The 25321-nt window shown below is 28.7% G+C and overlaps 2 protein-coding genes across 2 annotated transcripts in view; both read left to right on the top strand.

Moving 5' to 3' along the window:
* scny (scrawny) overlaps nt 1–25321 on the top strand; it is a 357320-nt gene that overhangs the window by 34809 nt on the left and 297190 nt on the right. The window lies entirely within an intron of this gene.
* The window catches only part of Ucp4A (Uncoupling protein 4A), a 45382-nt gene that overhangs the window by 4179 nt on the left and 15882 nt on the right, over nt 1–25321 (top strand). The window contains exons 2-5 of the mRNA XM_067262462.1: nt 3871–4005; nt 10766–10828; nt 11599–11683; nt 13584–13706. Coding sequence (XP_067118563.1) covers nt 3871–4005; nt 10766–10828; nt 11599–11683; nt 13584–13706 — 406 coding nt within the window. The remainder of the gene's footprint in view (nt 1–3870; nt 4006–10765; nt 10829–11598; nt 11684–13583; nt 13707–25321) is intronic.

Below are 25321 nucleotides of genomic sequence, written 5' to 3'. Positions count from 1 at the left end.
TAAAACATCATTTACAAATAATATTACTGATTAAATTCTACATTTGGTTATATTCATTGAATTTTGGGGTGAAAAGAATGGTGGGATGGAGTAACCCTCTCTAAAAACATTAAAATGCATTGTCATTGAGCTTAGGTATGATACGTAACAAGTTAAATAAAAGTATTTAATAATAATAATAATAATAGTAATTTTAAATACATAAATAATCATAGATAGTATTTATTAAATTTGAAATAGAATATTTATAATCATTTTCAGTTAAACATAAAGTTTTCAGCAATATATCATCAGATGCAAATGTATATAATTTGAACTGCAATTGTTGTTATTTATAAGATAACATAAAAATGAAATCAAATACCTTAGTGTTTCCAGCAACAAACTAATTTAATAAAATAAGAACGTTTTCGACTATTTTCAATAGTCCTCTTCAGTTAAGCCTCTTTAAAATGAAATAGAACATAAAAATAGAATGCCAGCAATAACATCGTTTAAATTTAAAATAATAACATAAAATAAAAATAACATAAAAATAATATAAATTAAACAGTAAAATAAATTAAAACAAAGTATTAAGAGAATTAATTAATTGTTGTAGTAAAAAGATTTCCATCCACCGGATAGACTATCAGCATCTCTATGGTTGATGCATTTTAAGATGGTTTTATTTCATTTTAAGAGGCTTAACTGAAGAGGACTATTGAAAATAGTCGAAAACGTTCTTATTTTATTAAATTATTTTGTTGCTGGAAATACTAAGGTGTTTGATTTCATTTTTACATTTATATTCCAGTAAGTTATTTATTTTATTATTTTTATAAGATAATTTTAAATTTATTGTTTTTGAATGTAAATCTATGACTTTGGAAGTAAAGATTTATCCAAATTATTGCAAGAAATAACAAAATTGAATCAAAAAACAGTTTTATATTATTCTTAACAATGAACCTAGGTGTTCTAGTAAAAAGAAAAGGTAACTTTTTTATGAAGGTTCTTTACTAAAAATGTAGGTAAGTCAAGGCCAGATGAAAGCGCCTGTCCTTTTGCAATTGTTGATGATCCTAGTAATGTGCTTGAATTACAGTCTGCTTGAAAAAACCCATTGATTTCATCCCATCAGATTAGAAAAATATGACATTTTTTTGTACCACATCAAAAAAAAAAATCAGAAATGGTGCATTTAGTTTTACTTTCCCAGCTCTGTTATATATAACAGAGGGAAAGTATAGTGATCAGTCCAAAAATGACCCCTCAAGATTTTTACATTTTTGGACTCAGGTTCTTGAAATGTCAAGAAATGCAAAAAAATTCAGGGCATTTTTTTTCTGTATGTATGTTTGCATGTGTATGTTGGGCACAATTTTGTTCACTCTCTTTGAAGCTTAATAACTCCTCCTTTTTTGTTTTTGTTGAAAATTTCTGAAATTTTGCAGGGAGGTTTGTGTGTGGATTAGTTTGGCACCTTAAAATTTGACTTTGACCCCCAGTTCTCAGATGAAAGAAGCTAAGACTATGATTGGTTTATTGTCAAACACAAGACACTGAAAACAGTATACAAGGAGATTGCAAGAAGCATGGAGACATGAATTGCCTATGGCAGAAATCCACCATGTACAAATTATTATGTAATGATAATGACAAAGTTAACAGTTATGGGCACTGGAAATATACTGCATCTTTATTAGGAATGATAGATTTAGATTGGATTTGGAATATGTTGGGGCTATGAACTGCTCATTAGCTACCAGATTAAAAGAACATTGATACATGATAGAACACAATAAATCAGACAAGACCTAAGCTATTTTTGCCTCAGAACTGGGGTCAAGGTCAACCTTGAAGGTGCTAAACTGATCCTTACCATTCACAATGTATTCCAAATAAGTAGTCTGGAAATACTTAAAATTTTTAAATCAGCCAAACAGCTTTTATCCTCAACAGTGTAGAAGACATTTTATGGCTCTCAACCCTTTACAATGACATCCCTCTCATTAAAATATGACAGTATTTTTATTTTTATTTACTTTTTGTATATTTATATATTTCTCTTGATCATCTAGTGGTGTGTATTTATATTTATTTATATATTTATCCCATTTTTAATGTGTTATTTGAATGGAACATTATTTTAAAATAAGTTGAATTACAAGATGAAGACACTATATAAAGGAGATTGTTAAAAAAAATTTCATCATCATGTAATTCATCTTGTAATTTGAACTGTAAGATTTCTATTCAAAACTTATGTTTTGAATTTATTTCTTTTGGTATGTTCTGCATAGAATGTTATTTAAATGTGAAATTTTTGAACCTTGACCTATTTTTGAATATGTGTTAACAATCTGTATATTAATTGAAAGAGGGTTTCAGTTTTCACACAGTGCATATTGGCCTCAAAACTCTACTAATCTAAACAATTTAATGAAACCCAATATTTAGTTTGATGTCATACGGCAGTGGTTGTTGCTTTATTACTCTACTAATCATCATAATTCCCAGTAAATTTTTCAGAAATTTTAAAAAGTTCAGTTTTATTTAATTTGATTGGTAAGATATTGAGTAGATTTTATTCATGAAATGATTCATCTGTTTTATATCTATGCATTATCTAAAAAGAAGTTGGAGGCATGATTTAAATAATCCAAAAATTTTTCTATTAAATTTTACAAAGTCTAATGCTCACCCCAGATTTAGAACTAAGCATGTTGTTTGCATGACATTGCTTGCATTCAACAAAATGCAAGTAAAGTTTTATTAAAATATTTAATACCAAATGCAACATCTCATGAATTTTTTTAACAATCTCCTTTATATAGTCTCTTCATCTTGTAATTCAAACTCAACTAAATCAAGAAAATTCATTAATGATAAATTGAAATCTTCAATTTAAATTTTTTTGATCATTTTAGTAAATGTTTCATTTTTAATTTTTCTTGTAGTGTGTGTAACTATTTTAACAGCTGTTTTATAAGAAGTCTCACTTTCATATTCATCTCATTTTAATTGCAATTCAGTTTCATCTATAATATCAGAAAATGGCCTACATTCTTTTTGCTACACTGTAAATTGTATTGAGACTTAATACATTTTTGATTTATTTTGCCTATGCATTTGTAATTACATCCTTAACACAGTCTTTCAGTTGTTCCACATACACAGTAAAAAGTCTATAAGTTCTGGGACCAATTTTTTTACAGCTATGTTAGTAGTGATGTCTAGTTATTAACATCTGAACTATGTTCTCATAATTGTCATCAAAGTGTACAAATAATTTGAATTGTCAATGGTTATCTGATATTGAGTATATTAATTATTGGTATTTTGTGAAATATGTTTTTTGAGTACATTATGGATTTGAAAGAACAGCACGTTGAAATCAAATTTTGTTTTAAAGCCAGTTTATCAGCCATTTCAGCAATATGAAAAATAAGATTCTTTTATTCATTTGGCTTACAGAAGTTTATTATACAGAAATTAAATTTCATTAAATAGGAATAAATATAAAACAGGTGTACTTTCAGCCTTCCATAGAAAAATTTTCTGAAGAGAGAGAGAGAGATTCATAATACAGAGCTTTATAATATGAATGTTCAATTGTAATTAAAAATTTATCTTATATGACTCATTTTAAATATATTATGTTTGAAAGTGCAAATTTCATGATATTTATATAAATATTCAAAATTGCTAACTTAAAAATATTTCTTGTTTATTGCATTGAATGTGTTTTATTGTTATAATTAATTGTGAACTGACAAGTAAGATTTAACAGTAAACAAATCTTTAAAGATTATCAATTTTAATTGAATATTTCACGTATTAAATTTTGTTTTTTTAATTAATTAAAAGTACTATTTGTTATTTCAGCTACATACCCATTAGATATTACCAAAACCAGATTACAGATTCAAGGAGAAAAGTTAGTATTTGCTGTGAGAAATGGCTTATCTAAAGAGGGTAACACACAAGCAAGGGGGATGATTGAGACAGTTATTGGGATTGGTAAGCAAGTAATGTTGGTAAGCATATATTAATAATTGAATTAACAAATTTAATATGCATTAAATTGTCATCATAAATTATTATTCTGTAAGTATTTAAAAATAATCAATTATCAATTTAACAGTTTTTGTTAATTTTAAAAAGTTCATTAATTTAATATTTGGCAAAAATCATATTTGTTTTCTCCATAATAAAAAAATATTTTTGGCCTTGATATAAGTATAAAGCAGCAACTTCCTATCATAGTCAGCAGCATAGGATTTGTCTATATGGATGGCATATTATTCATTTAACTATAACCACTATTTGTGCTTTTTTTTTTCTCTCTTTTTTTTGTGTGGAAAACTACAAAGATGGTTCTTCAATTTTTTCTAGTTCTTTTGATTGATTTCTCTCCATATCATGATTTGATATGGGGAGAAATCAATATCGATCAATTTGGATTATATTGTCTTTTTTCCCTATGTTTTTAAAGTATATTTAAATAATCCCTTCTCTTTTTCTGTAAAGATAAATGCGTAATTGACAGCAAAATTTTATTCATTTATTTGTTAATGTTACATGATTCCAAATACTCAGTATGGCTAATTCTTATATTTCTCATTATAATTAAATAATCCTTTCTGCTGCTCCTTTATAAAATAATATATTGAAATTTACTTTATTACAAAAGTTTTTATTTAAAATACGTAATTTTTACTTTAAACATTTTTTGAGATTTTCTTTATTATCATATAATATCATAGCATATAAATGTAAACACTTAAACATTTTTAAAGTTATTGAAAAGTGAGTTATTAAGAATGCATTATTATATTAATGCTTACAAGTTTAAATTTAAAATTCAACTTTAAATCTCAATATTTACAGTTAAAAATTTAGGAGTTAAAAAAGCAAAAATTAAATTAACATAAGACCTAAACTAACAGATTATTAACACCAAAATAGTGCTATTAATCAGAAAATTAAACAATATAATTTGGTCTTAAAGTCTATCTTGTACAAGATAGGCCACCATCTTGTACTATTATTATTATCAGTTTAAATCTTTAGTTGGTTTATATTTATTTCTGAAAATTCAATATTTTAAAATATTTACATTCTTAAACTTTTATTGTCATGAGGTTATGAAAGGTTTCTCAAAACACAACAAAATTTATTGAACAGTTCATAACAATAAAATTAAATAAATAGATTGCAAAAATTTAAATGTCAAAAACAAGAAAAAATAAAATGCATCTTTTTGATAACGATTAATAAGTTGGCCAAATTGCAGGTAGCCATGTCATCATGCTTTTTGCATGCTATCTTTGTGGGGTGTACTATAGATTGCACCCTATAGGATTTCGGAACTTTGAGTATATATTTCAACTGAGGGGACTGAGACTAGTTCAACGATACCCTACTTTTGGACCAGAGACAAAAAATAAGAAAGTTATGATATTTTCGATTTCTTGCCTTTCACAATGCATTTTACGCCATTTCAGAGTTTTCTGCTAGTGACGTTCGACTGTTTGTGTTCCTGACAGACCTCCCAGAGGGGGACCACCAGCAGGCCACTGAGTGTTTATTGTCACTAGTTATTGATTCACATTAATTCTTGAACAATAGAAAAAAAAAGAAGTGGCATTTGACTGTTCGTGCAATTTCTTGCCTTTCACAGTGCTTTTTTTAATATGGTTTGCAGACTTTACCGCAAGATGACGGTACTAGCAACTACAGTGTCGTCTGCATGATAGCATTAAAAAAGTATGATAACTTTCTTATTTTTTGTCTCCAGTCCAAAAGTAGGGTATCATTGAACTCGTCTTGGTCCCCTGAGTTCAAGTATATACTCAAAGTCCCGAAATTCCATAGGGTGCAATCTATAGTATCCCCTCTGTGTTTTAATTCAGTCAAATTAGTTTGGTTTTGCATCTTTAAGAATTTCATTTTTTAGTCCCAAGGTTCAATGGTTTTCATATATATTTTGAATAATAATTGTTTGTAATACCATTGCACTATAGTTAACTTAACCAGTTAATGTCAAAGTTATTTCTATAAACATGCATTCAAATAGAAGTGTACAACAGAATATGCAACTGTTATAATAATCAATGCATATCTATTCACTTACATGTTAAGTGATTAATTCTGGCAAGTTTCTTCTATCAAAATACATTAGATAGAACATGGACTCATTTGTAATGCTGGCTAACATTTTAGACTCCAAGATCCGTCTTATATCAGGTCTCAAATGTGTATAAATTATATAATGTATTGAAAATTGTGATATAAAACAAAACATAATAAATTCATTAAATAAAAATTTTATATATATAAAAGATAAACCAGAAAGAATATTACTAATAAAATTAGAAAAAAAAAACCTCTTTCAAGTTAAACAACAAAACTTAAAAAGTTAATGCTTTCTAACATATCCAGTATATGAATGTTGATAATTGGTATTTTATATACTATATACACTGTCCTACTATTAATGTCAGGACACTCTTCTGTAAATAGTGAATTTTACAGATTGTTATTTTCTTACTGCTTGAATTCTTGAATTAATGTACTGAAGGAAGTACTCTAAAGAAGTGCTGATATTGACTCTTCTTATAAAATGAAAACCATTCACACTTTTCCAGCAAAATGGTTTATGGAACAAATGTTCTCAGTTTATTTTATAAACCTGAGGTATGTTTATAAAATTTCCATTTCCACTTTTTCACATTATACTGTATGTTATAAAATTTCCACATTACACTTTTCAGTGTAATGTGGAAATTTTATAAAGTATAATGATTTTCATTTTACAAGTTATTTCTTCCAGTTTTAATTTTGGATTGACTCTTAACTGTTAACATCATTTTGTATGATCATAATTTTTTATCGAAAACTTGTTGCTGTACATTTAAAAAAATAATATTTAACAATAAATAATTTTTGACAAGAAACCATACTTCCATACATATAAGAGCATGCACTTATAGATGGGACAAAATCAGCAATATATTCCTCAATGTACCCAAAATTCTCACTATTATTATTATTTTTTTTTTTTAACAAACTTTTATAGTATCAGGAGCACTTTTAATTTTTAATAATGGTTGCCACAGGTGTAACTGAATAGTTTGTATCAATACATTTACATTTAATTTACATTGATATATCGATACAGTGGTCTTATAAGCCAAAACGTCAGATCATGCTCTTATAAGCAAAGCACAATATTTATTTCAAAAATGCAAAACAAGCATTTTTCATTTATAAGAGAATCCTGTTATTTATGTGGAAATACAATATGTAGATAACTGATAAGTGTTCAATAAAAATATTTTAATCTTGCGAATATATTTTAACATGGCTTTTTAGGTCTAATCTTTTAATGTATTAATATTGCAAATAGAATTGTTTATTATTATTAGTGATATTTTGATATATGAAATTTCAATAGACTTGTAGTTAAATTTTAATATATGATTAATTTTTTGAAGTTTATAAAATCTCTTTAATATAGTAGAATAATAATCATTGTCTTCAGTACAGTCAGTTCTCAGTTTATCAATCATTTTGATCTGTAAATGTCTTTGTTTCCACATTATCTGCTATCATATTATTGTATATCAGTGCTTGAATTGTAAGTGTGGTAATAAAAGGCATGCTTTACCAGCTAAGATGGCAAAACCATTTGCCATGAGTATATTTGCTATTACAGTATAGCATCAATTATCTGAAACAATTTGGGACTGGGGTTGTGGATAACACATGGATCACCCTTTGTTTTTGCAAAATTAGCAGCGAGGTCACTTGGGCACGCCGATGAAATTCGAGGAAATTGACAAAAACCGAGACAAATTTTTCACCAAAAAAATCGACAAAAACCGAAACCGATGATAACCGAAGTCAACAAAAACCAAGGTATTACTGTACAAGCAAAAAATGCTCAATTTTGTTCTTGATATATTTGCATTCCTTCTTGCCATTCTGGATATTAAACTATTCCTATCCAGTTTAAAAACACATTTAAAAATAACTTCTCAAGTGGACATTCTTTCATTTATTTTCAAGTATTTTTAATTTTGTTAATTAACAGAAAGATTATTGTGAATTAAATTTTGATTAGGATGACTGATGTCATTTCTTTGTAATAGAATGGTGCCTAAGCAAAAAAGAACTCTTACCAGATGAGAAAGATATGAAAAACTAAATTTAATTAAATGTCATCAACTTAATTTGCATTCAGAAATGAACACTTAGCTTGAAGGTATTTATAAACTGTGTGCTGAGAAATTTTATATCTTCTGTTAATCAATTTTATGTAAATAAATTTGCTTCTTTATTTTTCATAATTATTTATAATTTAACACAAAATACACAACAAAACACCTAAGTTTGTCAGTAACAATGATTTAATGAAATATGAGCATTTTAACCTCTTCCTGAGGTCTGCTTCAGGTTTAAAGATACAACTTCTATAATGGAATGTATCAAATGAAACTTCTGCAGAATTCAAATTTAAGTCAACAAAATTGAAAAGGTAATATGATTGAACCAATCAGGAGTATGGTGTGAGTGTGTAGGATTAGGAGGTTAAGATCAGATCAAAGTATGCCTGTTAGGCACACAAAATTTGTTTTTCATCTTTATGGTGAATACAGGCATGGTAGGCACACTTCAATCACTCTACTCTCCACCCACTCACTCCTTCATACTCCTGATTGGTTCAATCATATTTATTATCTTTTCAAATTTATCAATTTAAATTTGAATCTTGCAGAATTTTTATAATCTATTCAAATTTTAACAATATAAATTCAAATTCTGCAAATATTTCATTTTTTAGTATGTTCCATTATAGAACTTGTTTGTGTCTTTATTTTTTTTAAATGTTTGTATTTTGTTAAAATGTTGTTACTGGAAGGATTTAGATTTTTTTGTTGTGTAGTTTGTATTATAGAACAGTCCAGTTTGCAGAGAAGTTTTTCTATTTATTTATAATTTAATAATTTTTTTACAGGAAACATTTTACTAAATATAACTAGTTTCTTTAAGTATTATATTGATACTAGCTGACCCGGCCATGCGTTGTTGTGGCTCAAAATGTATCTATTATAAATGTATAACACTTCCTCCGTGGGGGGAATTTCAAAAAATCCCTTCTTAGTGTACATTCTCTTGATGTACCCTATTAAAACGCAATCAAAAACGCATCTAAAATAGTATAATAAAAGCCCAGTTCTTCACGGTAAGCCTTAATCCCGTCCATCTCCCCCCAGTAGGGGAAATTTTGACATGTATATTATATAAAAACACGTGTGTATTCGAATGCAACGTTCTGTCAAAATTTCAAAGGAATTGGTAGGAACAAACAAACGTTATATTTTATTTATATAGATAGATAGAAAATGATCTACTTTAGTCCATTCTCACAGAAAAACATAATGCCTCACAGAAAAGCAAACGTAGGTCGTCTGAAGTTAGCGCCATCTGTTGGACATAAAAGCCTTAATCCATATATAAATATATTTTTGGAAGGGAGAAATGGTGGTCTTCACATATGCCAGAAACCTTTGCAGGAGTGTATTAAATAACTTCCTGAAGTTTCATGGCAATTGGATAAATGGTGTGGTAATGCATGAAGGACAAACACACAGACAGACAGACAGGACAGACATACATTCTTTTTTATATATATAGATTAAAACTGTGCTTTCAAAATATGGAGTCTTTTATTTAATAATACAAAGTTCTTTATTATTTTTCACAGATTTTTAACATTGATTTAATGTTAAAAGTGAACTATCAGAGTTAATAGAATATTTACTCTTATAAAAAAAAGTAAAAATACATGTTATGAATTTATTTGGAAATTCATATATGACATTATAAATCCATTGCTTTTAGTCATTTACTTAAATTCCCATTATAATTGCAAAGCATTGCCCATATAGATTGAGAATATAACAAAATTGACACAATAGCTGACAATCTTCATTAATAAACTAGTCATCCTTTTTGTTTTTAATTAAATATAAATCAGCAGTGTGGCCCACAGGCCAACTTTAGCCCCTGAATATTTAATCTGGTCCTTGGTCATTTTCAAAATATTTATATAGTAAATGGTCTGCAGAATAATACATAATCATATAATTAGATTTATTGTAACTTTTTATCATATGCTAATTCTTTGTGTTGTTCTGCCTGATATACAGTAGAGTCCCGTACAACGCGGGGGATTCGTTACGCATTATAGGAAATTGCGTTATCGAAACCTGCATTATCACACGATTTATGAAAGTTTAAATCTTGGCCTATAAGTTGGAAAAAAAACGTATACTTCTGATCGACAAAATTCGAAGGTTGTTGCTTGCTTTACTTGCACATTGTACAGGACTCTACTGTATATACTTTTTGCATACATTCATTTTGACAGATTTTATAATGTTTTTCCACCAGCTGGCTGATTGCAATTGACTTGTTAACCACGATGGCTATAGATCGTAAAAACCCAGAAAATTTGACTCATACATGCACCTTAACATTTTTGTTTGACCTGTCATTTAAAAAGGTTGCTCAAACCTGTTATAAATCATAGTTTGCAAATACATATACATTGTATGGATTCTTGCACATACATATTTATAAGAATAAATTAAATATATTTGATGATTATTATATAAATAAATCAAAATTACATAAATTGAGAACTGCCTGTAACTAGTAAAGTTTTTTTTAATTTGAATATAAGATTTACATTAAAAATTTTTTTATATAGTGAGACATGAAGGTATTTTGAAACTTTGGCAAGGTGTAACTCCAGCTATTTATAGGCATTTAGGTCAGTATATTTATTTTTAAGATTATGTAAAATAATTGTTTTAGTGTACACTGATTCATTATTATTAATTGGTTTATTATAATTACCACAATTTTACATAATTTCTGTAAAAATAGTAGTAGTAGCAGTAATAATTTGTATTTAGATTATTAAAAATTGTGTACTGTTTTATAATATGAATTAATAAAGTGTTTGTCAGTTTTCATTATTGTTTACTTTGCTAAATAACTGATGTAGTGTTTACTCTACATATTTGGAATCTGTCATTACAGCATTCTTAAAAACTTTGATGATTAATACTGTAAACCTACATAAACAAATAAACAAACCATGCAAAAATAGGCACGATGATGTGTATTATTTGTTAAAATCCCGATTTTCTAAAAAAGCTAAACTTTTTTAATTTGGCTTCCACCATTTTGTATTCGCGAGCTGTCACTAATACTTAGATAGTCCTAATGAAATAATTTATGTTTTCAAAGTTACTTGTAGAATTTGCTAATAAGGTATGGTTATAAATTCTAAACTTAATTTTGAATGCTTTTAAATTTTCTTCAAAATTATGTTTTATATGTTTTGATTTGATACATGATTATAGATTCACTTGAAGATATTTTTGAGCAACTTGAAAACATTTGAGATATAATTTTAAAAGCATTCTATGTAAACATTTAATTAAAATTCAAAAATTAAAACAACAAATTTTCAAATTGCTTCAAACTTACATATCAAATTATCTCAAAAAATGTTTTTACATGTTTATTTTATAGTTTATACTGGATGCAGAATGACTTTATATGAATTTATAAGGGAAAGGATCCTTAAGAAAAATTCTGATGGGACCATTAGTTTATGGTAATCTTATTACTATTATGATTTGCAAATATAGATATACAGTAGAGCGTCGATAAGTGGAACCAATTGGGGACTGGGGTCCTTCCAGTTAATGATTTGTTCCAGTTTCCGACTTTGTACGAAAAAATACATTAACCTGTCCGATGTTCAAATTTTTCTCCGTTGCGTGTCGCTTCGTGTTGAATTTTCGTCAATTTTAAGCCTAACGAAAATTTTTATAATAATCATCGAGGCTATCGTATCGATAAAAATTATTTCTGCATTTTGTACAAACAAAATAAATATATTAAAGAATATAAAAAACATGAAAATTATACTTTAGAAGTAAATTTAGTATCAAAAACATTCGATTCAGCATGACACAGTCCGACTGAAAATCGTTCCACTTTCCGGCTATTCCACTTACCGGCGTTCCACTTATCGACGCTCTACTGTAATTTGTTTATATCAGGTTTAAATTTAGCTCCTTCAAATGAATTAAAATTTTATTAACACTCTTTATTTAAAAATTCAATTTTAAATAGCAATTTGTATTAGTATTATCCTTCCCTACTTTATTAATAATAAAGTAGGGAAGGAATTAAAAAAGAAAAAAACATCAATATTAGGAAAAGGAAAAAATTTATTTATAATAAAAAATATGAAAAATTAAGAAAACAAAACTTTCCTGATTGTAACGGAAAAAACAATTTAGTGTAAGAAAAAAATTATATAGTTATGAAATTATTTATAGACTATATTATTTATAGTAATAAATTTAAGTCTAACTCATAAAGATATGTAATTAATTAAAATTTTAATGTATCAAAACTCCATGTGAAATTTTAATACAGTTAAAGGTGTGTTTATTGGATTTAGTACTGAATTAATAAATGCCATAATTTTAAATTCAGAAATTGTTTATTGAGTCTTGTACAGTAGATCTGCAGTAATCCAACAAACGTTTTGCAAAGCAGTGTCAGATGATCGAATTTGTTGGACTATAAAGTACTGCCACCAACCCCTTGTAGTCCAGAACTTTTTTGAAAAGAGTACTTTATGGTAAGATCAAATCTATATGTACTGTACTATATAATATACGATATGAGACTTAACACAACACAATAGATAGCATAGGGTTTATTATAAAATTAATGTCATTAACACTATAGCACTTGCAAAAGAATAATAACTAAACATATTGATGTCAATCAATTACATACAACATATGTAAGTATTTGCAAGTTACAGTACATACTATGTATGATTTTAATTTGAAAATGGATAAACAAATTAATTTATGGTGCGTGCAAATATTCATCAATTTTCTTTTGTTTTACATTGGCTAAATGCGAGAGTAAGGCTTTGTCTCTCGGTCTCCTCAGAAGTAAAAGTTCGTTGTACGATGCACCATTCTCTTCAGCCTATTGCATATCGAGCTGCATATAGACATGTCGAATTATAGGGAGTGCCGGATTAGACAGAGGCCGGATTACTGCGGGTCTACTGTATTTAAATGCTTGATCATTGTCTATATTTTAAATTTTCAATTGAGTATATCTTTTAAATACGTTTTAAAAAATTGAGTATAAATATTTAAAAATTTTATTTTTAAATCAGATTATTTTATGATGATATAAATTAGTTTAAAAATAGAAGACTTGTTTGATGTAAAGAACTCCAAGAATTAAGATGTTTAATATTTTACTAACTGTATAAGTAGTTTTTAACATTTTGAATTTTGTATAGTAAATATTTTCAGTTTTTGTCATTGAGCATTTTGTATTTATGTTGTGATTTAATATTATTACTAATGAATTGTTAAATTTTCTATCACTATAAAAATTGCTGCAATTGTGAAGAATTATTTATTTATTTTAAAAATATATATATATATATTTTTAAACATTACATTTAATAGGAAAGCTGTTTTAGGTGGGAGTATTGCAGGAGGTTTAGGTCAGTTTGTGGCAAGCCCAACAGATCTTGTCAAAGTACAGATGCAAATGGAGGGACAAAGACGACGACAGGGGATGCCTCCTAGGTGTGACAATTTATCTTCTATCATATTTAATTTCTAAGTTTAGAATCATATATAAAGCAATTTTTTACTTAAAATATTTATGTATTATTTTGCTTTCTTAATATTTAATTTATTTATAAATTTTATTTATTAATTTATATTGATTTCTGTTGATTTTTAATATGTAATGATTCAATAGCAATATTTTTAGTTTGAAAATGCAGTAATTTAGTAGAAAATAATTCAGTAAATACTAATATTTAATTATTTACTTACTCGTATTTATTATTATTCTAGCTTTATTTGAAATATACAATGGTTTTTGTGCATTATTTTTAAAATTAAGCAAGTTCTCTAAAATATCTGAATGTTGACATAAATATTGGTGAGATTGAAGTATTATGTCGAACTTCTTGTATAATAAAAAAATTTTTATTTATTTTATTTGATCCACATTAAAAGTAGGAACATTTTTTATTTGATGAGTAATATTTTGTTGCTCATTCTTTTAGTTTAATTTAACTGTTGCTGCAACCATTTCTCTTGGAAACAATATAAAACACTTGTCAAAGTATTACATATTTTGATTTTTGTAGTTATTTATTATTATTTTATATTCATAATTTAAAGAAATAAAATTGTTAATTCTGTGTTCTTGCTGCTATCAATACCAAAATTATAAATTTATTTTCAAAAATATTAAAATTTATGAATTTTAAATATTTTATAACAATAATTTTATTAACTTTTTATGTATTTATATGTTAAGTTAGTCATTATAGTTAAATAAATAAGCATTTTTACTATCCACTTCCTTCTCAGCAACTACAACTAATTATATCAACACAGCTGAATTTTTTTGCCGAGCATAAATAATTTATGCTCGGCAAAAAATTCAGGTGTGTTGATATAATTAATAAGTAGTTTTAGTTTATCAAAAATTATACATGAAAGACTAAAGTCAATCAATGAGAACTGGGTTAATACTTAAGCAAAATAACAACACTAACACAATTATCTAGCAAAAGAAAAAGAACTTTACTACAAACAAATGCTTTCATCTATCTAAATGGACATTTTTAGGTTTAAGCAATAGAATAAAGAATAGAACATTCGATTAAAAATAACAAAGTTGGAATCAAGTGCGTTTTAAAAAATCAGCATGAGGATAATTCATGCATGTCTGAAAGCATTTGTTTTCAGTAAAGTTTTTACTGTTTGCTGCAGTGTTGTTATTTTGCTTTATTATACATGCAGTAGATATGTCAAAATTGAAGCAGTAGTATACTTGTTTAGAAATAAACAGTAAAAATTAAAAACCAATTACAGTAGAGCATCAATTATCCAACCCCTGATTAACCGACCGCGTTCTAGTCGGCAAATTCAAATGTCCGCTAGTGATGTGGCGCTACAATATTTGGTTATGTCTTGGCTACTTTAATATTATTTTTGTTAAATTTTTGCATGTTTTAGCTGGCAGCACTGGCTCGACCATGAAAGGGAAGCTAGCATTTAAACGAGGCTTAATTTTCTAATTATGCTGAATCAGAATCTGTTTTCATCGGAGATATAAATTTTGGATCTGTGAATTTCACACTTGTAACGGATCATGCTGTAGTTGTTGTACTGTTTGCAATGGTAACTAAACGTAAACATGTTGTTCTCAGTGTTTCTGATAAACTTAAAATAATAGATCAGTTGAAAAGTGGTGCTAGTAGATTAAATTTAGTTGGGGAATATGGAGTTGGAAAAACCACAATAACAGACATTAAAAAGAACAGTGATGCCATTAAAAAATTTGCAAGTGTACTTGACAGTGAAGATGGAAGCTTGCACAGAAAAACAATGAAAATGGCAGAAAACAAGGATTTGGACACTGCAGTTTACACTTGGTTCATGCAGGTACGTAACCAAGGACAACCAATAAGTGGCCCTTTGATTTGTGAAAAAGCTCTTCAAATGAACACAAAACTAGGGGGTAATGCTGATTTTCAAGTGAGTATTGGCTTGCTTTTGCGTTTCAAATCTAGGCATGGAATTAGGGAATTGGACATCCAGGGTGAAAAATTATCGGCTGATGCCAAATCAGCTGAATGTTTGAAAAAGTTTTTTAAAAACATGATTGTTAAGGATGGTTACAAAAAAACCAATGTCTACAATGCAGATGAAACTGGTTTGTACTGGAAAAAAATGCCAACAAAAACCCTAGTTTCTAAGTATGAAATGTCAGCACCTGGTTTTAAGGCAAGCAAATCACGCACTACTGTTATGGTATGCGGAAATGTTACTGGAACACACAGACTACCTTTGCTAATCGTAGGAAAGTCTAAAAATCCACGGTGCTTTAAGGGAATAAAAAAGCTGCCAGTCATCTACAAAAACCAAAAGAATTCATGGATGGATAAAAGCATTTTTATAGAATGGTATGACACTATTTATCCCTGAAGTCAAAAAGCATCAGCTTAAAATTGGGAATACTGGAAATGTTTTGTTGTTGATTGATAACACCCCAAGTCATCCCTCAAACATTTCATTCCAATTGCTGTTTTTAAAACGTGTGAGATTTAGCGGCAAAAAAAAAAAACGAGTATCAGCTGTGAAGCAAAAGAAAATTTTAGACTTTTTTTTCCTAATGTATAGGCCTACTTTATGAAAAATATGTAACCTGAATATACATTTTTTTGTTTTATATATTTCAATGTACAGTACAGTACTATATTTTGTGAAAAATAAAGAAATAATTTTTCACGATACAATAGCGACAATTATTATTTAAAAAAAAAACTTTTTGTTGGGCTTAACATCATTAAAAATTCAACACAAAGCAACGCACAACGGAGAAAAATTTCAACATGGGTAGGTTAATAGCAATATACTAATATACTAATAATGTATTTTTTCATACTTTTCGGTTATCCGACCGACCCCAGTCCCCAATTAAGTTGGATAATCGATGCTCTACTGTACTTTTAATTTTTATTTTTCAGTACTTGTGTTGTTGTTACTGTTAGTTTTCATTATTTATTGCACATATATAATCTAATATATTTAATAAAATTTAAAAAAAATAATAGAATTATAAATTTTTAATGAAATAATATACATAATTTACTGTTTCCTTTTAATCAACTTTCAATAATGAAAATGTTTATTTGTGGATTTTCATATTTAGTTAAAAATTTGAATAAAATTTTATATTTAACATTTTAGACACATTTTTAATTTAATATCATCACCAATAAGAATAATAATAATACCATGTAATAATAATAAAAGTATAATTGATTTATATACAGTTCTACAAAAAAAAATAATGGAATCTGTACATGTATTTGAGTTTTAATCTTGATCCAGGATGAGTGTACACATGACTTCTGTAATTTTTGTTTCTTTTCAAGAGGGATAAAAGAAAACTAATTACTTTCAGATTACATAGCAATAAGGTAATATAAATTTATAAAGTATGACTGAAAGAATTGCTGTCCTCTAATATTAAACTGGTATATATATTAATTAAAGTTTTAACAATAATACAAATGTGCAAGCAATTTCTACAAGAAATAGTTCTGTTATCTTTAGACATAGATCTTCAAAATTAGAATGGTCTTTCTGGATAGTTAAACATCTGAGTTTGAGTAGAATTACATTCAAACAAACATAGAATAGAAACTTTAAAATGTAAATTCAAACAAGCATTGTAATGAACAAACTGTGAAAATTAAATATATGAAGTTTCTGGTTGGGGGAAGAGGACTCAGTTTGATTCTATGTCAATTAGACTTAAGTCAAGATGAATGAGGGATAAGTGATGGCTTGGGATGTACTGAGGCAAAGCACCTTTACAAATGATACCTGTTTATTTGAAAATAAACTGGTAGCTTACAATTTCATGCAAAAGATACTTCATTCAAACTATGATCTAAAAAGTTCAGTTTGTTTTGACAAAGTTCCTTGATATGTTGGTGGTCTTGGGGAGTGTTGTTATTAAGTCTGGAGACAAGATGTGTGATGTTTAGTCTGAGGATGGGTGATGATGCCTAAGGTTCAGCAAAGACAGATGCAACAGCACTTCAATGACAGCAGTGACAATAGCAGGACACAAGCACAAAATAAATGGACTCTTCCATATTTATGAGGGAAAGCTGCCACTTGTCCTTGAAATTTGGGGTTTTTAAATGATATTATTCCTGAATTTCATGCTTTGATTGGTCCGGATTTTCTCTTGTTGCTTCCTAATTGGTTCCCTCCTTTGTTTTCAGGTGGAAATAAAATCAGATAAAGTCACAAGAAAAGTCAATCTTTGATATTCAACTCAACTCTGACTGGGAGATGTGGATGGAACTTGAAACTGTGATTGTATTTTAGATTGTTATAGTTCCTGTTCTAACATCTAAGAATTTAAACTATAATACATGATGTTTTTCTTTTGTTAAACTATTCAGTTCCCAGGTTCAGTTAAATTCTGTCATTTTTATAGGAGTTCAGAGTCTAAGTTCGAATTCTCTGGTCTGAAGTTGGTTTTAGATACTAACACATGTTCAAGTTGCACTTGGAACATTGTTTACATTTGCATTGCTTTGGGTCAGATTTCCTTTTGATGTTAAAATTTTTTTAATGCATTTAACAGGAGGTTTATCTTAAAAATTGGCTGTCCAGTTATGATCTGGCATTTGAATTTATTAACTGGTATTATTAATTGTGTAAAACTTAATAATTGTAACTAAAATGAATTAGCATTTAGAATATATACTGTATAGATGACAGTCCCTACTATGATACTGGTATAACACAGCAATAATTACATCCAGATACCAAAAAACATTTTTTGCTGTCTTATGGTAAAATTCATAGATTTGACATAAAAATATTGAAAATTATATTGAATTTGTTTTAAATAAGTAATAGATATTCTATAAATGTTTATACCTATATTTTGATTCCACTAATAAATTTATAGCAAAGTTAATGCTTCAAAATTAATTTTTGTGCATTAAGGAAAAATTTTAACTAAAAATATTGTAATTATACTTTTAATTATTCTCTGAATTTAAACAAAAAGAGAGGTCATTAAGAGAATACCATGAATATTTTGGAGTATAACTTTGTAATAGAAGTTAATTTTGTATAAAATTTGCATCATTTATTGAACAAATTCGACTGAAGATAAGCAGTTTCCATCTCTGAAGAAAAACTGGGAAAGGAATTTTTAATGATCATAACATAAGGAAATACTTTAATATTTTTCATTATTTAAAGTATTTTTACTTCTCTTTATTTAGAAAGTTCATGAGTTTTAGAGATATTATCAATAAATTCCCAAAGAATGTTAAGAATCCAGAATATTGAAATATTGAGAATAACACATATGATTTTAGAAGATTAGATTTGCGATATGAATCTGAAATTATAATGTTTCACAAACTAATTCCAACTTCTTTAATTTCAAATCATTATTTGCAAAGTTATTGTTTAGATATCTGATGTTTTCAGCTGTCCAACTAGTCATCTTTAGGATACACTATAATAGAACATAACTTTGTATGAAAATGAGTGTAAAGTAGACAGTTCTTCTGTCCAAATACAAACTAAGAATTGAGTCAAAGCATTAGCAAGTCTATAATAATGTTTTGTCAAGTGATTGTAAATAATCACTTGCCACTACTATGGCAGTAATGTCATGTCATCATTGGTATAAAAAAGAATTGTGAACACTCAAGCTAGTGACCTTGAACATTGTCACTTTGATCCCACTGCATTTTGAAAATGAAATTATGGCCCCTTGATTTTTATTACATTTTAATTTTGTCGCCTCATATTACATTAAATGAAAAAGTTTAATCAAAATAAACCAATCAAATTTTGAAAACAAACTGAATTCAATAAACTGCACAGAAGAGGCTTTGCTAACACGCTGCTTCAAAAATCATAAAGCATCAAAAGCATGAAGAGGAAAATAAACAGTGAAAATATCAAGCACGCAAAGAAGATATCAAGAAAGAATGAATGTAGATATGTTGCTGTTGGAATATGAAAAGAGAGATACTAAAATGTACACATAAGATCACCTTGTTCTCTGTTTTACCAAATCAAAAGAAGAAATTTAACTAGAATGATAAACCAAATGAAGAATTGAAAGTCTATTAGCATAATCAATAACCTCTTTACTGTATTATTGTTTATTATATGTATTATATGTTCCATTTGATCTTGTATCTTTTGATTACATTTATTTTACGTGTATTGTGATTTATTCTATTTTTGTTCCACTGGAAAATTTGTAATTGGTTCAATCCTATGTAATTTAACAAGCGTTTGTCTATTCTAATGCTTGTGAAGCTGATGATGATCCAAAATAGGAATGAAAACATTACTTGCTGTAAATAAAATTGGCTACCTGAAAGTAAGCATTTTAATTTATTTTGTGCTATTGACATAAATGATTTATTTATTATTTTATATTCCTCATATATTTGTATTATATATATCAATATTATATAATGATATATTAAAGTAAATAATTGTTTAGAAATTTTTATGCTTATTCTGATACTATTAAATATGCTAAGTGATAGGGAAAAAAGAATTCTATTTTTATAATTTTTTTAGCTGAATTATAAGATTCTACATATGGCTATGGAACAATGCTTAAAAAGTACAAATTTTCAACATGTTATTCTTATAATCATTTCAAATATCACTATATCTATGGCAGTTAAGATTTATTAATGATTATTTTAAAATTATTTAATTTTAATAATGATAGAATATACAGGGTGTTTTTTTTTAAACTGACGGTACTCAGAGACATCTACAGAGCAATCTAACAGCCGGACTGTCGCCAAATTTGGGAGAGTGACTAAAGACAACATGGGAAAGAGATTCCAAGAAGAAAAAAAGTAGTACCCAAATTTGCCAGTAGGGGTGAATTTGGCGCTGTTGTAACGAAACAGCTAAGAATTTGTTGAAGGTTCACAGCCACCTGCAAGAATTAAAACCAAACGACCATGCTACACGGTTGGCATTTGCTCTGACATTTCTTGCCAAGATAGAGGTGGACAATGCTTGGCCGTGGATAATTCTCTGGGGAGATGAGGGCAATTTTTACCTGAATTTAGGTAAAATGTCAGAGCAATTGTCAACCATGTAGCATGGTCATTTGGTTTTAATTCTTGTAGGTGGCTTATCTTGTATGGATAGAAATTGAGAACTTTTCGCAGAACTTGCCATACTGTCGAAGCCATCATTTCCAATTGTCGTGCCACTCCCCAGGCGCTGCTACTATCAGCAACGGTCCCCTGTGAACTTTCAACAAGTGCAATCTGTGAACCTTCAACAAATTCTTAGCTGTTTCACTACAACAGTGCCAAATCCACCCCTACCAGCGAATTTGGGTACTACTTTTTTTTCTTCTTGGAATCTCTTTCCCATATCGTCCTTAGTCACTCTCCCAAATTTGGCAACAGTCCGGCTGTTAGATTGCTCAACAGATGTCTCTGAGTACCGTCAGTTTAAAAAAAAAAACGCCCTATATATATTGAAGTTATTAGTCATAAATAAAAAAAACCTAACAAAAGCTAGTAATTATTTAACTATAACAATATTAAGAGTGCTTTCTCTGTTAATTTTAATAATTAGAACTAATAATTTAGTTCTTAATTCAGAGTAATTAATTACCTAAATTTTAAATTGTCAAAAATTAATTTTTATAAGAATGAAATTATATTAATTAAATTTTAATTTTAAAATAAAAAACTTTCTATTTGAAAGCATTCAGAATTAAGAATAATCAGACTATTATCTGAAATAAAAATTATTCTTTCAACACTAGAACTGTGGAGTGATCATTTTAACTGCTGTGCCTTGTTTCTTTTCTGGTGTATTGGGAAATTTTTAGTTTTAGATACTGTTTTCTTTTGACTTTTCAGATATTGAATGAGGATATTTTTTTTTTTATTTATTTATAATATGCCTTTAATTGTGATCACAGTCAAATTGGCAACTAGGAATTTTTTTTATTTTGTGTTATCTATATATATAATCAAGATACTTGGCCTTGTAGCCCGAGCCTCCTCATCAGCAATAAAGATTACTACAAAGCCTTTGCAAACTTTGTGACAAGGTTCTTCTCCAACAGGACTACTTACCATTGAATGGACTCTATCTTTATAAACTTCATTGACTGTGTCATTCTGTCTTTGCTAGGGAGGCCCTACAGGCCTTTCTTCCTTTTCCCGTCTGGCTGTTGAATCATACTGTGTGGTTCAGTACCTTCTGTGTGTGTGTTTTTTTTTTTTTTTGCGTGCCATCCATGCACATTCTTTCACCATTTATGTGCTTACCCCGTGCACGGGACCCTTTGTATATATTGTCCTTATGTTTTGCAATTATTGCCCAGAAATGGCGCACTTGTAATCTTTATCCTTCCTCTTTTTCCTTCCGTCTTCTCCCCCCCTCCCTTTCATATTCTCCCCCTACTTTTCTTCCTTCCTTCTCTGGCTATGCCTTTTGGTGTGGCCTGGATCTATCAACTATCTATATATAATCAAGATGGTAATTGATCATTGATGATGATAATGTGTGCCCAAGTGCAGAGCCCAAATGGTTAGGAGTTGAAAGTTGAAATTTGGTATACAGTTAGGGTATGTCATGAGAACGTACACTAAGAAGGGAGTTTTGAAAATTCCCCCCACGGGGGATAGGTTGTTAACACCCCCCGCGGAGAAGTGTTAAGAGAAAGCGGCGTGCAAGATTTACAGGTACAAATGTGGTTTTTTTTCATTTTTGCGGGAAATTGAACATATTTTTAGACCCATCTAAAAATTCTCTAATTAGTCTGGAAACAGGGGGACCCAATTCATGCATTCTGTGGAAATGGGTAAGCCTGGCAATAATATAATAATATTAATCTTTGCTATCATTATGTTTTGCCTGAGCAACACTGGGCTTATTGCTAGTTACTAAATACTGGAAGAAATCATATCATTAATAATGTGTATTGTTTCAAAATATATTTTAACATAATAAAAGAAGAAATTTGTAATTTGAAGAAGGTAAGATTATGCAGTTTCATTGAAATGTAGCAGCATTCCTTCTGATGTTACATTTGTAAGTTTCAATGAGAAGTAGAATTCACTGTGTGCTGCATTATCAAATATTTTCCTTCCGAGCGTTACCAAATATTTGGTAACACTGCACACAGTGAGTTCTACTTCTTATTGATATTACTTGGCATGAATAGCATATTAGACTATATTTGTAAGTTTCATCTTGTTTAGCTGCAAAACACATCAGTTTATTCTTGCTTATTTTTTTAATGAGATCAATGTTATGCATGTTGAATAAATACAATGTCATCATGTATATATTCTCTAGAAGATAGCCTTAGATATTTACAAAATGTATCAGAACATGAGTCAGGCAATGATCAGAAAAATGTTTCTGAAATTGTTAGTGATGATAGTGAAGAAATAGTTTCAGTACAGTTCAGTTGTTCCACAGTGGAACAACTAAACTATAGAGTTCTGACAAAGAAGATGCAATTGGCAATCAGGATCATAGGAAGAGACAATTTCCATTCATTACTAGGAGAAGAGTAGATTGTTGGAGTAGACCTTACCATGGAAATGGGAGAACATCAATGGAAGTATCATATAATAACAATTTTTCAGTTGATGGAACAATGTGGAAGATTTTTGATGCACTGCTTTTTGAATATACCAGCACTATATTCCTATATTCATATTTCTAGAAGATATGCATCATGTAATATTTCGTGAGATAAGGGAGGACTGACTGCATATGCACAATGTCATATAAATGAAAAAGTAGTGTGAGCTTGTGGCAGTTGTTTATTGACTGACCAATTCTTCATCTCATAAAGAAATGCACAGAGGCTGAAGTGAAAAGACAGCTTCAAAATAGTGTGTGATTGATATCAATGGCAGAATTGGATACATTTTCAACAGTTCTATAAGTGTGTGGAGTGTATGGTGCCAAAGATATGGAAGTTGACAAGTTATGGTCAACAACATGGGGTCTTTTGTCTTCTGAAACAGCATGCTATGAGACAGATTTTAGAGATGTAATAAGATCTTACAGGTTTGATCTAAAAATAATGCCATCAGAGAGGTTGAAAACTGATAAATTTTCACTTGTGTCTTATTCTAAGTATGAACTGTTTTATTGAAAAGTGCACAATGTGGTACAGGCATGGTTAGAACATAACAGTTAATGAGCAACTTTAGTAATAAAGTTTTAAATAGCTATACGCATCAAATATTATTGGAAAATGATAGCGCTGACAGACAGTGGAATACATTATGTAAAAATAATTTATTTTGTGAGTACTTTCAACAGTACTGTCGAAAGCAAAATAAATAATTTTTACATAATGCCGACAAACAGTGGAATACATTATTGTTTTTGACAAGCAACTTTTTCAACAAAGACACATTATAGATTCATGCAGTATATGGCAAATAAGCCTGACAAATTTGGAATAAAGTTTGATTGGCAGTGGATGTAGATTCCAAATATGTTCTGAATGCTTATATAGGAAAAGATGAACTACATCCAACAGATGAGAGTATTTCAGAGAATGTGATGCTGTATGTTTTGGAACCATACCTAAACAAAAGAAGAAATTAACTACTGACAATTTCTTCACTTTGTTCAAATTGACACAGAAGCTACGAAACAAGAATAGCACAATTGTTTGTATAATGAATTGCTGTTGTAGAGAAATTTTGTCTCCTGAAAAAGATCACAAGATGACTTTTATGGAATGTAAGTCTTGCATTGTGGTGATAGAACATTGACAATATATCAGGCCGAAAAGAAATAAAAGTGCCTTGATATTAAGTACACTCTATGTCTTCACTGAAATTAGAAACGATAAAAAAAAACTGTAGTATTTTATAATAAAACAAACTTTGACATAGATATTGTTGACCAGATGGCAAGGAAGTATACACTATATGTTTCCTCATGTTGTTGGCTAGTTCACATACTCTATAATATATTTGATATAGCTGTAATAAATGCATGGATAATACTCAGAAAGGTTACAGGTAAGAATAGAACTCGGAAGAATTTTATTTTGAAATCTGGTCAAAGAACTTAGTCAAGACACTGAGAAAACTACACAAGAATCTACACTCTCTGGAGCCTTAACCAGCACGTAACGTGTATATGTTGTCTATCATACAATATGCATTATCAGATATACAATATATACACATTACGTGCTGGTTACAGGTTCCAGAGAGTGTAGATTTCACTCCGGTGCTTAAGTTGGAATCATTTCTGTACTACACAAGAAGTAAATAAATGACAGAGGGAAGAAATTGAAGAACCAACTTCCAAACATAAGAAGCATCAATACCAAATTGCAAAATGTAAAATTAAGTCATTTAAACAATGTGAAAAAATGCAAAAAATATGCATGTGTACGGTTTAGAATTTGACTAGAATATGTATGGAATATTCTAAATAGTTATATAGTTTTATTAATTTTTTAAATAAATAAAATTCCATTTCCTGCATTAATTAGTTTTATTTTTCAATAAGTTGTTATGACAAATGGAAATAACCACATACCCATAACTGAATGGCATCTTTAAATGAGAGTTCAGAAC

This window comes from Centruroides vittatus, unplaced genomic scaffold, assembly GCF_030686945.1.
Source record: "Centruroides vittatus isolate TY-2023 unplaced genomic scaffold, ASM3068694v2 contig_1477, whole genome shotgun sequence".
Classification (NCBI taxonomy): Eukaryota; Metazoa; Arthropoda; class Arachnida; order Scorpiones; family Buthidae; genus Centruroides; species Centruroides vittatus.
The sequence above is the reverse complement of the archived record's forward strand: the minus strand, read 5'-3'. Positions and strand labels throughout refer to the sequence as shown.